The 20,885-nt window shown below is 53.9% G+C and overlaps 1 protein-coding gene across 1 annotated transcript in view; it reads right to left on the reverse strand.

Moving 5' to 3' along the window:
- Nucleotides 1-19,145, reverse strand: part of SLC7A5 (solute carrier family 7 member 5) — a 38,061-nt gene extending 18,916 nt beyond the window's left edge. The window contains exons 1-2 of the mRNA XM_024556003.3: nucleotides 18,538-19,145; nucleotides 4,422-4,547 (exon numbers count right to left, since the gene is read on the reverse strand). Of these exons, the coding sequence (XP_024411771.1) occupies nucleotides 4,422-4,547; nucleotides 18,538-19,075 (664 nt within the window). The 5' untranslated portion in view covers nucleotides 19,076-19,145. The remainder of the gene's footprint in view (nucleotides 1-4,421; nucleotides 4,548-18,537) is intronic.
- Nucleotides 19,146-20,885: the final 1,740 nt, after the last annotated feature.

The following is a 20,885-nucleotide window of genomic DNA, read 5'->3' on the forward strand; positions in this document are numbered from 1 at the left end:
CTTACAGTGTCCTGCAATCACTGTTGATTCCCTCTGAGACAGATTCTGTCACTGGTGCCCCTGAGTCCTCCCTAAGGGGGAAAGTGGGGCCTGGGAGCACTTGATATGCTGATCCCCTACCTGCAGGGGAGGATAGCGCATGCCTGGCAACATTTCACAGCAGCAAGAGATGGCCCAATGGCCTAGGGCTACTGTTGCTAGTGTAGCCATTTCACAGACTAGGAAACTAAAGCTCCAGTAAACAAAGAGACCTGCCCAGGGGGAGCCATACTCAAGACCCAGACCCTCCCAGGACCAGGGTCTCCTCCCTGCCTCTGCCTGGCTGTTCCAGGCCGCCTGGCCTGTTTGTGTGGGCTTTTCCCCACCCTGCCCTGTAAGCCCGACACTGCGTTCTTGGGTAGGACAGAGCCCCTGAGGAAGCTCACATCCCTGTGCATGGTATCCATCACAAGTCATGTGCGGTTGCTGACACAGCTACGTGGGACTGGACAGGCCATCGCTTCTCCAGACCCTGACCCAATAACCTCAGAATCAAATGCCAACTGTAAAATGACTCAAAGACCAGTCTCTAGCCCTGGGCACATGTGGTCATTCACAGGCCTGCCTGGGCCTTCCCCAGTGCAAGGCTGGTCCTTCTAGCCGGTAGCATCTCCTGTGCTTTCTCAATCTCCCATCTTCCCAGTAACTTTGGGCAATACTGGACACAGGCAATAACCAACTCAGAGTCTTAAGTGCCTCCATTCCCAGTGCTACACCAGGTCTCCCGGCCCTTGGGGACAACGTCCTAGTGGCTAGGTGAGCTCTCGTGAGCTGCCGTGGAGGCTGGAGGACCAGGCCCTGGGGAAGGGAACACATCTCCCATGACCTCCAGGGGGAGGGCATCCTGCTCAGACACAATGTGGGAGGGAAAGAAAGTGTTTTTGTGGGATCTTTTATCTGCCCAACCATGCAGTCGCTCAAGGAGACTCGGACCGTTCTCCCACTGGATGCCACAGCCGAGAAAAAACACAAGCGTTCCATTGTGCATCATCCTCCGGAAGGGACCTGGGCGTTAGGGATTAAGTCTTCTATACCCCATTGTCACCCTCCAGCCTTGGAAAAGCTGCTCAGCTCTGGGAACAGCCTGACCTTGGGGCGGGAGACCTTGCAGGGTGTCATGGATAAGCCCACAGACAAAAGAAAAATGGCAAAAGCAGGAGGAGGGGATGGCAGGTATGTCCTGAACCAAAAAGTGCCCTCTACCCACCATGTCCGCCTGCTTCTCTCTGTGGCTTCCCCACGCCAAGCCGCCCCCACCCACACTTCCTGAGACAGCTGTTTCAGCCACTAAGATCCGAAATGCCCACCCAACCTCTGCACAGCCTTCTGAAAAGGCCAGGAGCAAATCCAGACACCTTAGGTGGTGTTCCGAACCCCAGCCACAGGGTAGCCTAAGCCCCTCCCACACCGGAGATCTCAGCCCCGGGGCCTTCACGCAGTCACACCCTCCTGCCCTCAGCAGGGCCTCCCAGGTCTGGGCTGCAGCCCCATTACCCCGTCTGCATTTTCCTGTTCTTGCGCGTCCGATGTCTCTGAACCACAGAGTAAGGTTTGGCCGGCAGGGCCGTGCGCTCATTGCACTCAGAGCCTAAGAAAGTTCTGGTGAAGAACAAGGGCAGGACTGCTCACAGTCTCACGGCAATGAGGAAACAAGGCCAACAGACGCCTGGGGCTAGCAAACAGCCAGCTGGACTTGAACCTGGGTAGGCTGGGCCCCATGCCCAAGCCCCTCCTGCAGCTCCAGGTGCCAGGTGAGCCAAGGAGGAAGATGGGTTTAATGCTGAGTGGAGTGAAGGAAAGGGTGCCTCGGTGAGTGCAGGGTGGCCTGTGGCTAACCTGAGCACGTGGAGCTGAGTCTCTGCCAGGAGGATCCAGCCCTCTTTCCATCAGCCCAGGATCCACAGGGCTGGGCAGGCTGCCCGAGGGGGAAACAGAGTCAGACAAATGTTGTGGGAGAAAGGGGTCAACGTTTCCAACAATGTGTCCTCCAGAAAGGAAGGCATTCATCTGGGAACAAAGTAAATCTCTTAAAAACAGGAGACAGGAATGTTGCAGACACTGCACTATATCCCGAGTTCAGAAAGAAACTGCTTCGGGCGGGAGGTGGGGGGGGAGGATGTTTTCAACAGCAGTGGAATTATAAACACATTATACATTCAAGCTGAACAAAAGCTCTTTGCTATTCCTACTGAAATTTGTTTTTACAAAATGCAGGTTCCCCCCCAACATTCCTCATCTGTCTGTATCCGATCATACCAGCCAAGTAAAAGCCTTCACAAGCAAGGCTTCTCTCCGGTGACCCATCGCCCAGCTGGACAAAGCGGTGGGTGCAGGACAGAGTTGTTTCTACCACCCATCGGCCCTGACTAGGGCCCTTGAGCCCTGAGAAGCAAAGAGTAAGGTAAGGTCTTGTCTTCAGGAATATGCTGGAACCCAAAGTCCCAGGAAGGCCCTCGAGTACGGTGGAAGCGCCAGGAGCAGCAGTGGCAGGGATTAAAGGCAGGTTTTGGCTCATCCTAGCCCTGCCTGTTGGGCTCACCCACAGCGTGTTTCGAGGACTTCCTGGGGAGCCAGATACCACTGGTCAGATGCACACTCCCAAGAGGTCCTGCTCCTGGGGTGATGACCTAGGCTACCTTCCACAGAGAGTGATCACACATCAGGTGGAATTTTTCCCTTCCATGATGACAATGATTGTGACTATGGGAGCTGGTTCTTACTAGGTACCAGGCGCCATGCTCAAGGCTTCACATATATTAATGTATTTAACAAAGATGGCCTGCTGAATGATCTGGACTCCTGCTTCGACTTCACCAGGTCAGTGTACACCACAACTGTGGGCTTCTCTCTACCCCGAGAGGGGATGGGCAAGGGCAGGCAACGTGGCAGCCACTGCAGCCCCATGTGCACCCAATTCTCCTGAGTCATGAGCATGCCCCCTGCCCAGGCCCATGCTCTTTGGACACCAGACCCCTTTACAGTGCGGTGCCCAGTGTGGCCAGTCGGGGATGGGGAGGGAAGGAATCAGGGAAACCCAGAACTGCAAGGATGGATTTCTGGGTGTCGTAGCCTGAAGCCCTGAGGACATAGGTGTGAGGCCTTTAGGGGCTTTCCAAGCACACAATTCACAGCTAGCCAGCTCCAAAGTGTGAAAGAAGATGGGCTATGACAAGACAATAGCCACCTCCTGCCCAGTGCCCAGGGCTTCACAGTGAAGGACAGTCAACGTGAGAGGGTGCCTACATGGGATTTTAGAAGTGGCTCAAATTCTGGTTCCCCCTGTGACAGAGCTCTGAGCTGCTGCCAGGACCAGCTGCATCAGGCCAGCTGTGCCCCTAGTGAGCTAGGGGACACGCAGACAGCACGCAGACATAGAGTGAAGCCCTGGTGCCCACCTGCCCCTCCATACACAGGGCTGTGATGCTGGCCGTGTGTGTCCCCGTGATGACCTCCTGTGGAGGGGCTCTCAGAGCCTGTCTCGGACCAGCCACTGTGCTCGTCTGTGGAGTCCAAGCCAATGCCCAACCTGGGCCAGCTGTGCAGGAGAAACCAGCACTTCTGTTCACCAAGAGACGCCTACAGAAGTATTGCTGACAGGGCTCTCCACAGTGGCCAGGAACGGGGGGACCACATCACCCTTGCCCATAGAATGATGAGCAAATCAGCACATTCACAGGGAATAAGGCCCAAAAGCCAGAGGATGCACCGTCACCAAATGCCACGCCATGGGCGACCCACATGGGATGGGACAAAGTGTTGATTACAGGGCAGAGGTCAGCATGGTAGATGCCCAGGTGTGGGGGCATCCATGAGCACGAGGGCCCTGCTGGGGGCTGGGCTGCTCTGCATCCTCCCCTGGGCGGCAGCTCTGACTTACCTGTAGGGCACCTACTATCTGTGTGGCTTCCTGTGTGCAACATCTACCTTGGAAGACTAAACTAGCAACAGCTCACGACATGCCAGGCACAGTGCTAAGCTCTCTCCAAAAGTCCCCATCCTACTCCTCCCCAGTCCCAACAGTGGGTAAGAGAGCGGGGGTCGGGACAGGGGGAATCTATATCTCCCTGTTGCTCGGGGTGATATCTAACTTGTTGGGTGATGTTCAGTCTCTCTGAGTCAATGTCACTGCCTCTCCTGGGACGGTATGACCTGGCACACAGTGTCCGGATTCAAAGGATACCCTTCATGCTAGTGTGCCAGACCTGAGGGCTGCTTCATTCAGGAAGGGGGACCCCCTACTAAGGGTAATGGTGCACAGCAGGTGAAGTGATGTGTTGGAGAACCTGGTAGATCTGGGGGCTGGGAGTATGCAGAGATGGGGACCCCCCCCAGCACAACAGGGTCTCAGAAGACAGCTGTGAAGGCCCAGAGGCTGCACTCACCCTTCCCGATCTGGATGAAGCCCAGCAGAATGATCAAGGCTAGTGCCAGGAGCTTGGCGGCAGCGAAGGCATCCTGGACCCGGGTGGCAGCCTTCACGCTGTAGCAGTTCACGGCCGTGAGCAGCACTGTGGACACAAGGCAGTGAGTGAGTCCCACTGGACAGATGGTCAGCATGACACAGGGGCAGGCTGAGAGGAAGCCCAGCCCCTCTGGTGGGGTCTCATCCTCCGGGACTTGTTTTGTTAAACTTGACAGCAATCCAGGCCCAAGGTCAAAGGCTAAGAATCACAGGCTTCTGAGCTGTGATCCCAGGTGCCCTTGGGCTGTCACAAAGGATTTTTTTTTTTAGTGAATAAAGTTCAGTCTCCTAAGGGACCAACAATCAACACAGCTACCTTCCCTTCCTCCCCCACCCTCCACACACCTGAGTTGAGCTGAGCGTATCTGAAGAGTGTAGGTTAAATAGCTAACCTTCATTTGGAGGGGGACGGCATTTACCTCTTTGCACCCACCACTCAACATTTACCATAACTTACTGGGTTTACACACACAGCCTACCACACTCGAAGGTGGGAAACTCTTTCTTCAGAGAGAATCTTTTAGAACCCCACAAAGTTAACAGGTGAGTGAGGTACCCTGCTAGCACAAAGCCATGTGACAAGCCAAACGGTGGGACTGCCAACACCTGAAGTGGGGGTTGAAGGTGAATGCCACAGCCCCGGGGCCAAGGAGCAGGCACGCTCCGGTGGTCCCAGCTGGTACAGGAAACCACAGTTCAACTGCTGTTGTGACGGCATACCTTGAAACAGAAAATTGCACCAGTCATAGGTGGCTTCCCCCTGACCTGGATGGGAACAGAGATGGAGACAGGGTGGCAGCTGAGCTGGGCTCAGCAAACGCACCCAGACATAAGCAGGTGCTGCCTGGCACCTGTGAGAAGACCATGCCCTGCTCGAGGGGCGTGGGGGTGGATATGCATGTGCTCAGGAGCCACCACTAACTGTTTAGGAATCTTGAGAGCTGGCAGTTCACAAAGCTACCCCATAAACTTACAATGAAACAAAATTATACTAAAACAAAGGTAATGAAACACTCATTGTGTTCCCTCAACACTGTTTCCTTCCCATTTCCTTATTTCTAATTCATCCACACACTCAGGTCTCTGTGCTGCTGAGTCACCTCGCTCTCTGGTGAGTGCACCTCGCTCTCATCCCAGCTCCCCACCCACAGGTTCGGAACGCCAGGTGCCCAGGGAGAATTTACATCAGGAATTGGCAGGGGCACATATGGGGCCTTTTTCACATGGAGGGCTGGTCACTAAACATTAACCAGCATGGCCAGAGCCCATGCAAGGGCCGCTCTCCACCTTTCCTGAATACCCGTCTCTTCCTCAGAAGGCTTCAGTAAGGTAAGAAAGTCTATAAAGACGTTTTGCTTGTCCTTCCTCTTTTCCAGACAGAACCCAGGGCTGGTGAACCCAGGTGGCATCTTTCCTCAGCAAAAGTAATTACATGTAATTTTACTATTTGAAGATTCGGGTCCAAAGAGATAAGTCCATGCAGTTAACTGGACGAGACCCACCAGTCTGGGTGGAAGGAAAACAGGAAATCGTCCCGGTGTGCTCTGGATGGGGTTAAGGGCCTCACCGCTCTGCCTGCCTATCTCTCTTGGAAATTAACTGACACCTCAATAGCAACTCCCCTCATTCTTCCTTCACTGCTCGACACTCTGGCTAATGCAATGGTTGACAGACTTATGTTATGCACTGAGAAAGTTCAGGCTGAAAAATGTTTTGGAAGTATTTGCTTTCAGCTGCTATTCCAGAACTGAAATACTCAGAATTCCCCCCAAGAGCCGTGACATACGGGCCTGGCTTGGCTCTCACTTGTGGGGACCCTAGCGGAGACCTTGGCTCTCAGGCTGTTCTGCACCTTCAGAGGCTCATAGTAAAATGAGCTGCCTCAGGGTGGTAGGGGTTTAAATGAGGCGGTGAGGATGTGGGGTTCACGACAGAGTGCCTGTGTCACAGTACTGAAGCCACCTCTTGCAGCAGGAGCTGAAAGGCTCAGAGGAAGGGCCGACGTGCACATGGCAAACAGCACCTGTGGCCTTCACTGTGTGGCTCTGGGGTGGACACATGCTTGGTCCCGGCCTTCAGGACCGATGAGAAGACCGCCGTCCTATGTTAAGCACATCAGCACTGCCATTCCCAGCACAGAAGAGGAAACAGAAGCTCAGAGGAATCACCTGTCCAAGGTGGAAGGGGCAGAACCAAGAGTGAGACCCAGGTCTCCAGGGCCCTCTGATGTCTCCCAGAAGACTGACAGTGCAGGGTGGGGAGAGGAAGGTAATAGTGGAATTCCCTCTTCCTGAGCTTCCTGGGAAGTGCTTCCAGCTTAGTGATCTCTGGTCCAACATGCCCAGTGACTGGGAGCCAGGATGAAGAGGGCTTGAAGGCAAGCCTAGGTTCTTTCCTGCCACCAGATGGATCCCAGGGAGCCTCTGCACAGCGAGAGGGCAAGTCCAGGGTCCCTTGGCTTTTCTGAGTCAGCCTCCCATTTTCTTATAGGTGAGTGACAATCCTGAAGCAACCGCCCTAGTCCCTCCTCTCAAGGCACACTCAGCTTTCCCGATGCAGCAAGAGGCCTGAAGATTGCATCACTCCATTCACTGCCACTGGGAGGCAGGGCAGACGGGAAGGCACAGCCAAGACAGGCAGGCAGGCAGGCAGCTGCTCTGCAGCCACCAGCCCCAGGGCAAGCTAGTCCTTCCACCAGGGGCTCTTGCTTCAGATATTACGGCAGCACTGCTGGCAGCAGTGTGACCAGCTCTGGCTGCCACCTCTGCTCGACTTCCCACTCGGGGTCTCTCCAATGTGTGGTGAGCAGGGGCAGGCAGGCCTCTGAGGCTCCTGGAAGGGGAGATAGCCTTCCCAGAGCCCCCAGCCTGTGGGCTGTCCTACTGCCATGGTCACTGACACAGGGGGTGGGTCTTAGTTGTCACCAGGGTGAGAAAGAGGCCCCTCCTCTGACACCCCAATGCCCCTCCATAGATAACAAAGGGCACACACCCTGCCCATTCCAAGGTCCAACCCAGCTGTTCCTGCCAACAAGGGCTGAGCCCTGCCCCTATCAGAGAGCCACTCTGCACTGAGGTGCTCTCTCCCCGAGCGCAGGACCATCTCAAGACATTAAAAATGTCCAGATTGTGGACAAGCAATGGGCTGATGGCCCAGTCTGGAAGGGAAAGGAACCAGCTCACAGAACAAAGGGGACTTTATAATATTTTTCCTTTATAAAGAGAACCAAAATGCATGATGAAGTTTTAACTTTCATTGACTTTGGCTGATGGGTCAACACATACTTTATTGTTCTCACAGCGTTACTTTTTAAAAAATTTCAAAATGAAATATAATCTTAAGTAAATAGGCGAATCCATCGGGACTCAGTGTCTTTCAGCCTTAACAAAAAGCAGGGAGGGGTCGGTGGGCTGGGGGTGCAGCCCAGCCCCTCTGAGCCCATTTCCACACCTGCAGGGTGGGGACTGATGGGCGCAAGGGGAGGTGCTGGGTATACAGAGATGTAAGGAGGGCTTGCTGCTGTTGTCACCATGGCTACTAACTCACAGCCCCTCCAGGAAGGGAGATGAGGAGAAAATGTTGATACTTGTGCCGCAAGCAGTGGGAGAGAGAATGGGGCCCACCAGCACCAGCAGGCTCATAAAGATGGGTGACTGACTATAAGGAGGGCACCTGGCTAGAAGCCAGCCCTCTCCAGGGTTCCCTGAGCCAGCACCCCCAGATAAGCATGGCTGCACTCACAAATGGTGACAGCTGGGGCTAAGGAGATAAAGCCCAGAGCCCCCTGGAGAGGAGGCAGCTCTGGGCTGAATGCTGCCAGCTCATTCCACAGCCCTCCTTCAGGTCTGCTCCTTTCTTCGTCCTGAGGTGACAGCCCACCCAGCTGGCCAGCAGGGGCAGCCAGGTCCACCTCAGTAAAGGAGCTGGGCTCCCAGGGCTTCACTGCAAGGGCACCACTCCTCTGCTAAGGGGCTCCTGCTCTCCTCCTTCCCTGGTGGCTCTACTTGTACCCCCATCCTCATGTCCATTATGCCCCAAGGGCCTGAAGTGCTGCCCAGTGAAGGAAGGACGCCCCCTCAGCTGGGCCTCCTGCTCTCGTCCCCTGGCCTCAGGGGACACCTGGTTACAGTTAGAGCCCAGCTGTGAGGTCCAGCTCCAGTGCTAGCCTGACCGGGTGACTCGGTTCAGATTGGTCATCTGCAGACTGCAAGGGGAGACCATCCCGAGGGCCGAGGGCTAAGGACACTGGCTGGGCACAAGCTCAATGACACACAACGGCTCCTCCCCTCGATCGTTATTGCTTAGGACCCCGTTGGGTAGCGCCCCTGGGACCCCCCCATCCTGAGCATGGTGGCCTTGGGGGGTCTCTGCCTACTAGTGTGGCTCAAGACACCCCACTCTCTCTGCTTCCCCATCTGGGTAGTGCTTTCTACATGAGGTTTGAGAGTCCTTGATAAAAAGGGTCAATTCTTGGGGCAGAGGCAGTCCAGGACCTATGAGCAATGCTTCCTCAGCAGGGGTGGGGCCTGGCTGTGGGGAACTGGCCGGGAAGGGCCAAGATGCCAGGCACATGAGCATCATTTGACCCAGACCTCAGCAGCAAGCCCTGGGCTGAGATAAAAAATGCCTGTTGACCTCTGTGACTAAAGCTGGTCGGAGACCTGAGCTCAGGCAAATGGCCAGCCTGCTGGCTTGGACATCTCGGCACTCACCAGGCGTCTGGAATCTGAGCCCTGGCTATAGGTGGACTTGTTCCTAGGATGAAGGCCAATGACCAGGCACAGGATGGTGTGACCCAGGAGACTGGGAGAGCTGACACCAATAGGACTTACCACTGAAGGGGCATCCAGTCACTGTGGGTTCTTGTCCTGCCTCTGCCTTATTCACCCAAATCCACCTGGCACATAGGAGGACCCAGGTGGTTCCCCAGGAATCACCTTTGCTGGGCCCAGAGAAGATCAGTGTGTGTGAACTGCCAACTCCAACCACGTGACACGGCCTCACGGCCAGGATGCACTAGAACCCTGAGCAGTTCAGGTTGATGAGGGCTCCAGACCTCGACTCTACTGCTGGCCGCTGAGGGAAAACGAAGCAATTCCCAGGAGCAGGGACCTGTTCAGGTGGGACTCCAATCTACCCAGGAGCAAATCAAGAGGCTGCCACCCACAGGCAAGGCAGGACATGAAATCTGGAGTCCCAGGGATCACACAGGCCCAGGCCCTCAAGCACCTCCCCAACTCCATTCACTGATTTCCGCAAAAAGTATTACGACTAGGCCCTGACTGGAGTGGCTCAGTGGGCTGGGTGTCACCCCACCAACCAAAAGGTCGCTGGTTGATTCCCAGTCAGGGCACAAACCTGGGTTGTGGGCCAGGTCCTCAGTAGGGGACATTCGAGAAGCAATTGATCAATGTTTCGATCAATGCTTCTCTTGAACATCAAAGTTTCTCTCCCTCTTTCTCTCTCCCTTCCTCTCTCTAAAAATAAATGAATGAAATCTTTAAAAAAAAAAAAAGATATTACTAATAGACCAGCATCACATTTCCAAATTCCCTATAACCAGCCCAAGAACATGTGTTTTCCTAATTTTTCCATCTTTAACTAGGGCTGGGTTACGCCAGACCACACAGAGTTCATCCCAGCCCAGAGTGCAGGTGTCGGCGAGTGTCTGCAACAAGGCTGACACATTCATTTCAAAACACGCCAGAGACAGCTTGGTTAACTCTGAAATCCGCCAACACCGAGTCCCAGGGTAAGCAGGAAACCCCACAAACATCAACTCTGTTTTACTGGTCTCGTGGGAAGTAAGAGTCATGGAGAAAAGAGAGGGTCCAAAAGGACCCCTAAACCCAAGAACAGACAGAACTGACTGGAAGGAGGCCCATCCCCTGGCTCTGAGACGTGAGGGAGTTCTAACACGCAGTGTGACCATAGCAAGGTTACTTAGCATGTCTGAGCCTGTTTCCTCACCCAATAAATAAGAATACTGCAGCCTGCTTTGTGGGTGAGTAATGCAAGCACACCGTCTGGCACCCCATCAAGGATTAGTATTAACCTGACTGGCCAGTGCTAGTGTGAAGATCTGCTGAGAACAGATGAAGCTGGGTGTGCAGGGGTCTCAGCAGTTAGGAGTCTCTGCCACCAGCATACACGCATACACCTGTGGACAGAAACCCAACATCCTCCCCAAACCCTCTGTTCCTCCAGCACTTATGCTAGAAGAAATAAAGAAAAAGGAGAGAAAACCTTCTGTAGTCACTGTACCTGAGGGGTGAGAGGACACATGTAGTACTCAACCCTCATCTGACAGCCCAGAGAGGTTGTCCAACATGCTGGAAGTCACACAGCGCTCATCAGGAGAGCAGGGTGAGTATGCTCAGGTCTCCTGGCCACTCAGCCAGGGGCTTCAACCCTGGCTGCCCATGAGAAGCTCCGCCACAGCTCCCTGACCTGTACAGTGCTTCACTTTGCTAGGTCACAGAGCGGACCTGGGCATCAGTCCTAATCAGGTGACTCCAAGGTACAGCCAGGGCTGAGACCCACTGATGGGAGCAAACCCCATACGGCCCCACCCAACATGAGCATGCCTGAGAGGCAACCACACACTGATGTTTCTCTCTCTCTTTCTCCCTCCCTTCTCCTCTGTCTAAAAATAAATAAAATCTCTAAAAATAAATAAAAATAAAGGTGTTTTTTTAAAAAAACAAAATGCTTACCCAAACTGGTTTGGTTCCTCCCCTTCCCCAGACTCCTGGACTTGGCCCCCTCAGCCCTAGCCAGTAGACAGCCCCTCAGGGAACAGGCTGGCCTGGGGGAAAACCTCCCCTACCTTCCACCCTGCCAGCCACCCTTACCCCACACACAACTTGTCCTTTCCCTTAGCTCTGAGGGGGTCTCAACACCCTCAGACCCATACCATACAGGTGCAAGTGCGTAGGGCGCCCAGACCCACCAGAAGTGGCTCCAACCAGGCCTCACCATCTCTGGCCACTGCACTCAAAGTACCTGCAGCCTTCTCTCCACACCTGGAGGAGTCATAGCTCCTGGTCCCCCACTATTCCCCTTGCCGGGCACACCTGCTGTCATGTTTAATTCCTGGACAGTCCCTCTGACACCTGACCCTTGCCAGTGGGATATTCAACTCCCACATCCTCTGCACGCACAACCTACCCACCCCACCCCCACCCCACCCTGCCCTGGGTTCTGAAACACAGGCCCAGAGAAGCCAAGCACCTGGCCCATGTCCCACAGCCGAGTCACTCAAAGAGCTTGAGGGACAGAGCCAGGGCCCCATTCAGGCCTTCTGCATCAGCCATGGCCATCCAGCTGGACCGGGCAGACAGGGTCCCCCAGAAGGGAACCAGGTGAAGACACAGCCCTTGAGTGCCAAGGGCTGAGTCCTGTGCTGGGCTGGCCATGGGGCTCATGCCTACGGGGAATGGCCGTGGCTCTGTATTGGCTACCCTTGGAGCAACTCACAGATGATCAAGTCTCAGCAGCAACGGATGTCAGCCAGCAGCCATGGTCAGTGACTCAGAGCACGGATCGGGTTGCGGGTGTCCTGCTTGCAGAGCCCGAATGGGAAGTCAGCGCTAATTCTTCACATAGCAGGCAAAACCCATTGGGGGAGGGGTGGGCTCCATCCTACGAAATGCCCTGCTGGGATTTCCCACTCTCCAGAGCAAGGGCAAGAATTCAGCACCATGCCAGAATTGAGGAAAGAACTGGGTGGGGTCCTCCTGCCATGATGTAGATGGGACCCCAACATTCGGTGCCAAAAAGCTGCTGGACTGGGCGGCAGTTCCCTTGGTGGGGACAGGACAGGGTAAAGCTGAGGGGTGGGAACAGGTGCACTCTGGGCCACTCCCCTGGCCACAGTCCTGACAAGGCCCTGGAAGGTGACACTGACCAGGGGTATAGAATCACATGGCCCCTGCAGTCCCCAGCACCTGCTGTGAGTCATGGAAGGAGAGGACAGGAACTGGAGGCCAGTGTGGCCACAGGATAAGGCCCATGGCCACTGCGCTGCTGCAAGCCATGGCATGGCTATTGGCCTGCCCTGCCCTGGAAGATCATCTGCCATGTGATTCCGATAGAAAGACGAGAAGTGTATAAGACGTCTGGCGCCCCACAGACAGGGGGAGAAGCACTTCGCAGGAATCCAGCATATGGACGAACCTCAGACCTACATGTCCTTGCTCTGCCACCCAGATGCCTGGACATGGGATCCGACACCATTCCAGACTGCTGGCACCCACCACCCTCCCCGCAGACTCGGTCATGTGACCCCACACTGAGGATGACTAAAGGCAGTTGAGTGTGGAGGAGGGCACACAGCGTACCCTCCCAGCCCACCTCTGCCTCAGTTTCCCCAGCTATAACATGGGAATGACAACACTGATTTCACAGGCTGAGGTGCAGAACATGTGGGAAGGGGAATCCAAGTGCACCAGCTAGAAAACGTCAGAACTGTTTCTGATCAGGGCCCCTCCTGGGGGCAGAGGGAGCTTCCAACCTGGTCAGGGTCTTAGGGGGCCTGAACACCCTATGACCACAGTTTGGAGTGAATGTGCCTGGTACACATTTCCGGGCAGAGCCCGCACATTCCATGGGATTGTCAAAGGGGGCTGTGACCCTGGGAAAAAGGGTTTGAAATGTTTCCCCACACCCACCACCTCCCTGGCGGGCGAGGCGGTGGAGGGGGGTAGTTCAAACGCTTCTATAAAGGATCAGACAGGACTCAGCCCCAGTCCTGTGACTTGGCCCGACTCCCTCCGACGGCCAGACCACTTTCATGTTGGATTTTAGTGCTAATTACTGGGCTGTTGTCTGCACTGAGCTCACGGCTTGTGATTCTGGGTTCACTGCCTCCTTGGAAATACCCAGGAGCCTTTGCCTAATGCATCAAGGGGCTCAGCCCTGGTGGCTGGCAGGCTGCTGGACACCTAGGACCAGGCCTCACTGTGACAGGTCTGATTGGAGTCATGAAGACAGTGGTGGGCACATTGTCTGGGGTCCCACACCCCCCAGAAGCAGGACCATCACCTGGAGCTGACAGAAATGGGCCAGGCAGCTAGAAGACTAGGGAATCAGGGGGTGCTGTTATGGTATCCTCTCCCCATCTCTGGGCATCACCCCAATTGACCAACTTACCTGCAAGTCAGCTGGCTATGGTCCAGATACCAAAGCTGCACCTCATCTATGCCTGAGAGGAGCTGACAGCAGGCTGGCAGTGCTCTTCACCCCCACCACTACCACCGCCCCAAGGCCAGCAGGGCTGACCCGTGTACTGAGCATCTCACCCGCTCAGACCCCAGCCAGGAACACTGGCACGCACCTCTGGCTTTCCCCTCCTCTCTACCCTCTCTTCTTCCTTCTGTTCTCTAAACCAGAAAAGAGCATGTTCTAGGGCAGCTTGAGATGTTACAAGTAAATATCAGACAGAGGGCAGTGTGAAGAATAAGCCGTAGCCACCATGACTGGGTCCTGAAGCCCACCACAGCCCAGAGTCTTCTCGAACACCAGGCAGGGTTTCGTCAAATCCCTATTTCACATATGTGTGAACTGAGGCTTAGAGGTCCCAGTGAACTTCTCAAAACAGAGCCCCAGGTCTGCCCACGTGCAGTATAGGCTCTACCTGACACCAGGAGAAAATATTTCAGGTCATGGGTCCTCAGAGGAACAACAGCTAAGGTTCCCCCATTCCTGCCCCATCCCATCCTCCACCCAACTAGGATGGAGAAAGAGGAGGGCGAGCAAACAATGGTCTGCTATAGCCACTTCCCTGACACCTACATGTCCTGGGTGGGCATGAGTGACCACAACTCAGACAGGCCCCGAGTCTTTTGCACAACTCAACGGAGGGAGAGGTGGACCCATTCAGATCCCTTCTGAGAGCTTCTCCCTTGAGATAAAGGACCAATGAGGCCACAGGTCTTTCCGAACCACAGCCACTCTCACATACAAGCCCTGCCCTGGGCTGGCCCCCATCTGTGCCCCCGGCCCAGGCCCCCAGCAGAGTCCTCTCCAGACATTTTACAGAGAAAGGGGCCTTGGAAGGAGGGATAAACTGATTTCAGCAACTGCTAACAAGTTTTCATTAAGCAGTAAATAATCCATATAAATCTAGTCATAAATCAAATTCCCCATGGCCACTAAAGAGTTATGAATCTAGCCTCTTGCCTTTTTGACTCATTAATAAGATGAAAACACCAGAGCCATACTATGAAAGGGCCCATGTCATCATTTCTGTCAGATCTACAAGAAAAAGGATTTTCCCCCCATTTATACTGCCCCTAGGATCATTCTAAGCATCAAAGCCATTTCACAGCACAATTATTTTTAAGTTTTACAGACTTGGTTAATTATTGATTCATAAGTTTTTGATCTGAAACTGATTTTTATAAATCCTCACTTGAGAATATATTTATTGATTTTAGAGAGCGAGGAAAGGGGATGGGGGGGAGAGAGAGAGAGAGAGAGAGAGAGAGAAACATCTATTGCCTCCAGGACATGCCCTGATCAGGGATCAAACCCACAACCTTGCAGGGGTGTCCAAACTTTTGGCATCTCTGGGCCACACTGGAAGAAGAGCTGTCTTGGGCCACACATTAAATACACTGTGATATCTAATCACAAAAAACACCTCATAATGTTTTAAATAAGTTCATGATCTTGTGTGGGGCCACACTTACAGCCATCCTGGGCTTCATGTGGCTGGCGGGCTGCAGGGTGGACACCCCTGGTACAGGATGATGCTCCAGCCAACTGAGCAACCGGGATAGGGCCCACAGCACAATTTTTTAACAAGCAGAAAGAAACTGTTGCGGGATATGCCCAGGGGACTGAAAAGATCAGCCAGCAAAATGAGAACTGTGCTCCAGAACAAACTACTGGAAAGAGCGGCGCCAGGGCCGAAGGCCACCCTGGGGTACGTGCCTGCAGGGATGTGCTCCAGGAAGAAAGTGGTGCAGAGCCCCCTTTCTCTTCTCAAGGAAAAATTCTAGAAGCCTGCTTTTGTGCAATAATTACAGAACACTCAGGAGTGTTCTGTGGCTTTTCTGTGGGAACTCTCACTGCCTTCTCAGAAGTCCACTCCTTGGACAACCATGACCTTTCATTGCACTGGATAAGAACAGCCATGCCAGCTCGGTAGGCGGAGTCCTGTCAGCCCACGCACGGCTCTCTGCAGACCGGAGTAAGGCTCTAGACTAGTGCTTGCTCTTGCAGATGGCACATCCCTTTGTGTTACTGAAAATCCTCTTTCCATCAGAAAAAGTCACATACAGACACACACATGTATCACACATTCACAGAGGTGGTTCAAAGAAAAAGAGCTATGAAAACTGATGCACACTTGGAAACCGTCACCTCACCCCTACCACAGGGGGAGCTATTGGCATGACCGGCACCACTGGGTGGGCAATACCCAAACACAAGTGACCTAGAGGATTATCCACTGCAGCCCTCTAGAACCTATGAGGATTTACCTACATAAACCCAAAAGTTTTAAAAAGTAAGGGATCCATTTTCAAAGACTAGAGAGGGGACCCTTTAAAGATATGATCAATTTCATCACATCCTGGGCTCAAATGTGATATTGAATCTAACAACGATGACTATCAGGAAATTAAAATTCTCCTAATGACAAAACAATCCAACAAAGTCGCCTTGCCTTTAGAGGGGCTTTTCCTTAGCCAGTCCAGTGCATCATCCCTTAAAACCCTCATCTTAAAGTCCACCAGAAGCCAGAGGCTTTCCTATTCTGAGGCACATCAACTACTGTTATAACTACTCCTGATTTGGACCAAGGTTTTTAAAGCCGAGATCCACATCACTGAGACACCCCCACCCTGTCCCCTCAAAAGGCAAATACTGCCCCTTCACCTGGCATGGCTGTCTCTCAGGGTCTCAGGACAGCGTGTGATCTCAGCAGGCAAACAGCTGTGAGGAGTTCTGCCTTCTAGATATGCCATTTCTGGAGCATGTCTTGGAGTTCTAAAACATCTGCCCCCAATCCTGATTGATGTGGTTCAGTTGGTTGAGCAATACACCGCAAAGTGAAGGGTTGCCAGTCGATTCCTGGGCAGGGCGCGTGCCTGGGTTGCATGTTTGGTCCCAGTAGGGGAGCATGCAAGAAGGCAACCAATGGATGTTTCTCTCCCTCTCTTTCTCCTTCCCTTCCCCTCTGTCCAAAAAATAAATAAATACATATATTATTTAAAAAAATAAAAAATAGCCCTGGCTAGTGTGGCTCAGTGGATTAAGGGCCATCCTACAAACCCAAAGGTCGCTGGTTAGATTCCCAGTCAGGGCACATGCCTGGGTTGCGGGCCAGGTCTCCAGCTGGAGGCATGTGAGAGGCAACTGATAGATGTATCTCACCCTCTGTTTCTCTCCCTCCCTCTGTTTCTCCCTCCCTTCCCCTCTCTCTAAAAGTAAATATATAAAAATCTTAAAAGAAGTAAAATAAAATAAATTAATTAATTAAAAAACCACCAGCCCCTGTAGCACAGGGGGACTGACGCAGGAAACTCAGTCCACATGCTCCACAAGCGCAGCAGAACCAGCAGGCATGGCCAGGCAGAAGCCACTTCCGGTAACCCCACAGCTAGGACCTGAAACCATGAATGTACTCTGCTATTTCTGTACTTAAATGCATGACAGAGATTTGGGCAAATCTTCAAATTAGGTGGCAGCTCTGAAAGCAGGACACTTCCATCTTGCAAGCCTCCCTCAAGGTTGGCCAAGAGGTAGGTGGACAAACTGCCCATAGCTGAAAAGAAATTAAAATCACATGGCATTTGGTACAAATGACTTCTTTTCTGAGGCCCGACAAGAAAACTGTTTTGCAGAGCAGCAATTTCCCCCACTCTGGTTCACTCTCAGGTGAAAAACATACCAGGCCCACGCCCATCAACACACTAACACTGTAGTGTGGAGGAGAAACTGTTCCAGTGAAGGGGAACCCGCTGCTGGACCTCTGTGCTAGATCCAAGCCAAAACACAGATTACTTCCTATAACCCCCTCAGAGACTGCCTGACCCCTTGCCAATGTCTCAGATGTGTTTATTCCTGGAACAGGCCTCTGCCCTGCTCTGGGCAAGTATGTAACATGTTTTCCTCTTATCTGGGTGGGTCACACCCAAGTTCCCCAATCACCCTGCCCTGTCCTATATAATTCCGTAGCCCTGGCCAGGTGGCACAGATGATAGCCATGTTCTCTTGCCAATGCCCAAGATGTGCCTCCTAGGTGAAGTTCCCTTAATAAACTCTCAGTGTAATGATGTTGTCAGCCTTTCTTTGGTCTCTGGTCCCTGGGAAATTTTACATAACATGCACCCACCAACACACTGGGATCATGCCCACAACATACTAATACCATGTCCACCGACATGCTAGGGCCGGGTCCACCAATACACTAGCACAGTGCCCACCAGCACTGGGACTATGGCGAATGGCTGGCAGCACAACTGGGGGCCCCAAACCTACCCAATACATACAAATTTAATCTACAGTGAAGTACCGTTCTTTTACTATTTAAAGCAATCTTCGGGGGATTCGACACTGCTCCCCACACACAATTGTATTACTGTTTTGTTTTTGTATGAGTCAACCTCTGCTGATTCCTGATAAGTTGGTTTGGAGAGGAGAAATGAATGGGAAAAAACCCCACAAAACTACAATTTATCTCCATAAGCAGCACCGGGGGAGCTCAGTCAAGAAATTCAGATAGGGTTACCGTGGCGAAGTGGACCGCCCACAAGACGCGGGGGCAGGAACCCTGCCGTTACCACTGCGGATTTTTCCTTGGTGATGTGTAAATGAATGGATGAATGAAACGCACGTGGGTCTAGGACCAGTAACCTTAGCCTAGAACCGCGGGGATGGTCTGGGGATGCAAAATGGCATTGGGATGCGGGGGTGGGCAGGATACGAAGGCAGCCGGGAATTCGGGAGATGGCCCGGGGGTGCGGGATGGCTTGGGGACGCCCCCCACCCCCGCCACCTAGGCCAAGTCCCGCGCCGATACTCACGCACGCAGAGGCAGGCCACGAGCTTCGCGGCCTCCTCCGGCACCGGGCAGGCAGGGAAGAGCGGCTTGAGCAGGTAGGTGGCGAAGACGAGCGCCACGATGTACTGCGAGGAGGGTCGGATGATAAGCAGCTCTATCCAGAGCTTGAGGAAGGCGGGCAGCGAGCCGTAGACCTCCAGCATGTAGGCATAGTCACCGCCGGATTTGGAGATGGTGGTGCCCAGTTCGGCGTAGCAGAGAGCGCCCACGATGGAGAAGACACCACACACGGCCCACACCACCAGCGACAGCCCGGGTGAGCCCGCCTCCTTGAGAACACCGGTAGGTGTCACGAAGATGCCCGAGCCGATGATGGTGCCTACGATGATGGCCACGCCGTTGAGCAGCGTAATGTTGCGCTGCAGGGTCACTCCCTCGCTCTCCAAGCCAGCCGAGCCTTCCGCGCGCCGCGCCTCCAGCATCTGTTCTCGCGCTTGCTGCTCCTCCTCTGCCGCCGCAGGGGCCGCCGACGCGCGCCGCTTCGGGCCCATGCCCACCATAGTGCCCTGAGGGACCGCTCTCGCCCGACCACGAGGTCCGGGCCCAACAGGAACCTCGCCTCGTCCGCGGCTTTTGTAAATCCCTGACCCCGCCCCGGACCTGGCCCCGCCCCCGCCCCTCCCCGCCCCCCGCCGCTCGCCGGGAGTCAGTAACCGCTCTGCTCGCTCTGTGATCACCAGGACTGCCAGCGCGCACGCCAGGCCCAGCTCCCCAGCCTCGCCCAGGTGCAATCCAGTGACTGTGCCCCACCGATCCTTAAGATAGGTATGGGCCACACGTGCTTCAGCCCTAGTATAGCTGTGGTTCCCAACGCGACCCCGGGGCCCGCCCTTGTCGTCCGGTTCTGAACACTACTCCGCGGTTGGTCGCCCTCCCCCCCCCCCACCCCGCCCCGCTTTGTCCCAGACTGGCAGCAGGCGGTGCAGCAGGGCCGACCTAGGGCCACAGCGCAGGAATGGTGGGATTTGGGGGTGACTCTGGGGCTCAGAGGAGGCCTACCTATTACCTGGAGGGCGGTAATAGAGTCTCCCACTGTCCTGGGAGGAAGAGGATCAAAAAGACCCCTCCTAGGGGAATCTCGTGGTTCAGCTGGGGCCTGGGGTACTGAGCCAGATGTCTGAAGCTGTACTCTGAACTGATTTCTGAGCACAGAAGTTCCCGTTTACCCCAAGGGGAATCTCCTTGCCCTGGGGAGAAATGGGAAAGGGCAGCTTTCAGGGGCACACAGCTTTGAAAAGCAGTAACAGGCTTTTGGGAAACCAGAAATTTGCATAAGCTGGGCTAAATTGACAAAGGAGAACCTTGAGTACTCCGCCCAAAAGTCTAGCTTGGAAATTCAAGGAACTTTAAAGGCAGGCTGCAGGTAAAGGGGCTTTGGCCTGTTGTTCTTGAAGAATGTGAGAGGCGCCTTAGATAAGAAGGGCGGCCAGGCAGTCAGAGGGATGACCAGTCACTGCCCGCCTGGAAGATGTTAGGGTAATAAAACACAGTCTCTCCACTCTTCGCACTGTCCTTTCAGAAGGTGCATGTTGCGGGGCAGGAGGCTGGCCTGCAAAGGCCAAGCAAACTTACAGAGCCCTTACTAGGCACCAGGCACTGTGTTGAGCCCTTGGAGTGCAAATTCTTATTTAATAGAGTAGGTGCTATTATTAGAGCCCTTTTGTAGAGGAAGAAACTGAGGCTTAGTGGAGTGATGTAAGTTTGGCCAGTAAGTGAGCTGGAACCCCCATCCTTCTAATGACCCCGAAACCTATGTGTACTTTTGCAAGGTGGCAGTCGTTCTGCCACCCTTTTCCTGTAGTTTATTCACCTCCAGACTGTTAAGTTGTTGTCACTCATAGCAACTAAGACTTGGAAATCTCAGGATGGACTTTGGTTTCACAAGGAAGGGCATCATTCGGCAAAGCTCTAAGGCCAGGTCCCAAGCACCTCCCCCTGGGTTCACACAGCCAACACCTGCAGGGTGTACCCCCTGTGCTGGCCACCGCCCTCAGACCCCAGGCATACAACAGTGAATGCCACCTCAGGTAAGAGGGAGAGGCAATCAACAATCACACACAGAAATGTAAAATTACAGCCATGATAGCTAAGGGTGCTACAAGGGCCCAGAGAGCCCATCAGAAGGGACCTGCTTTCCTGGAGTGAGAATTGACAAGGGAGATAGAGAGAACACAGGTACACTTGGAATGTTGGTGCCTCCCCGGCAGGACCCTTGGGAAGTTGCAGGAGATCTTAATAGCTGGAAGGGTGACAACATCCCCGGACAATTTTCAAGATCTCACAGGATCCCAAGATCCCACTGCTTTGCCA

Source organism: Desmodus rotundus, chromosome 12 (genome assembly GCF_022682495.2).
Source record: "Desmodus rotundus isolate HL8 chromosome 12, HLdesRot8A.1, whole genome shotgun sequence".
Taxonomy (NCBI): domain Eukaryota; kingdom Metazoa; phylum Chordata; class Mammalia; order Chiroptera; family Phyllostomidae; genus Desmodus; species Desmodus rotundus.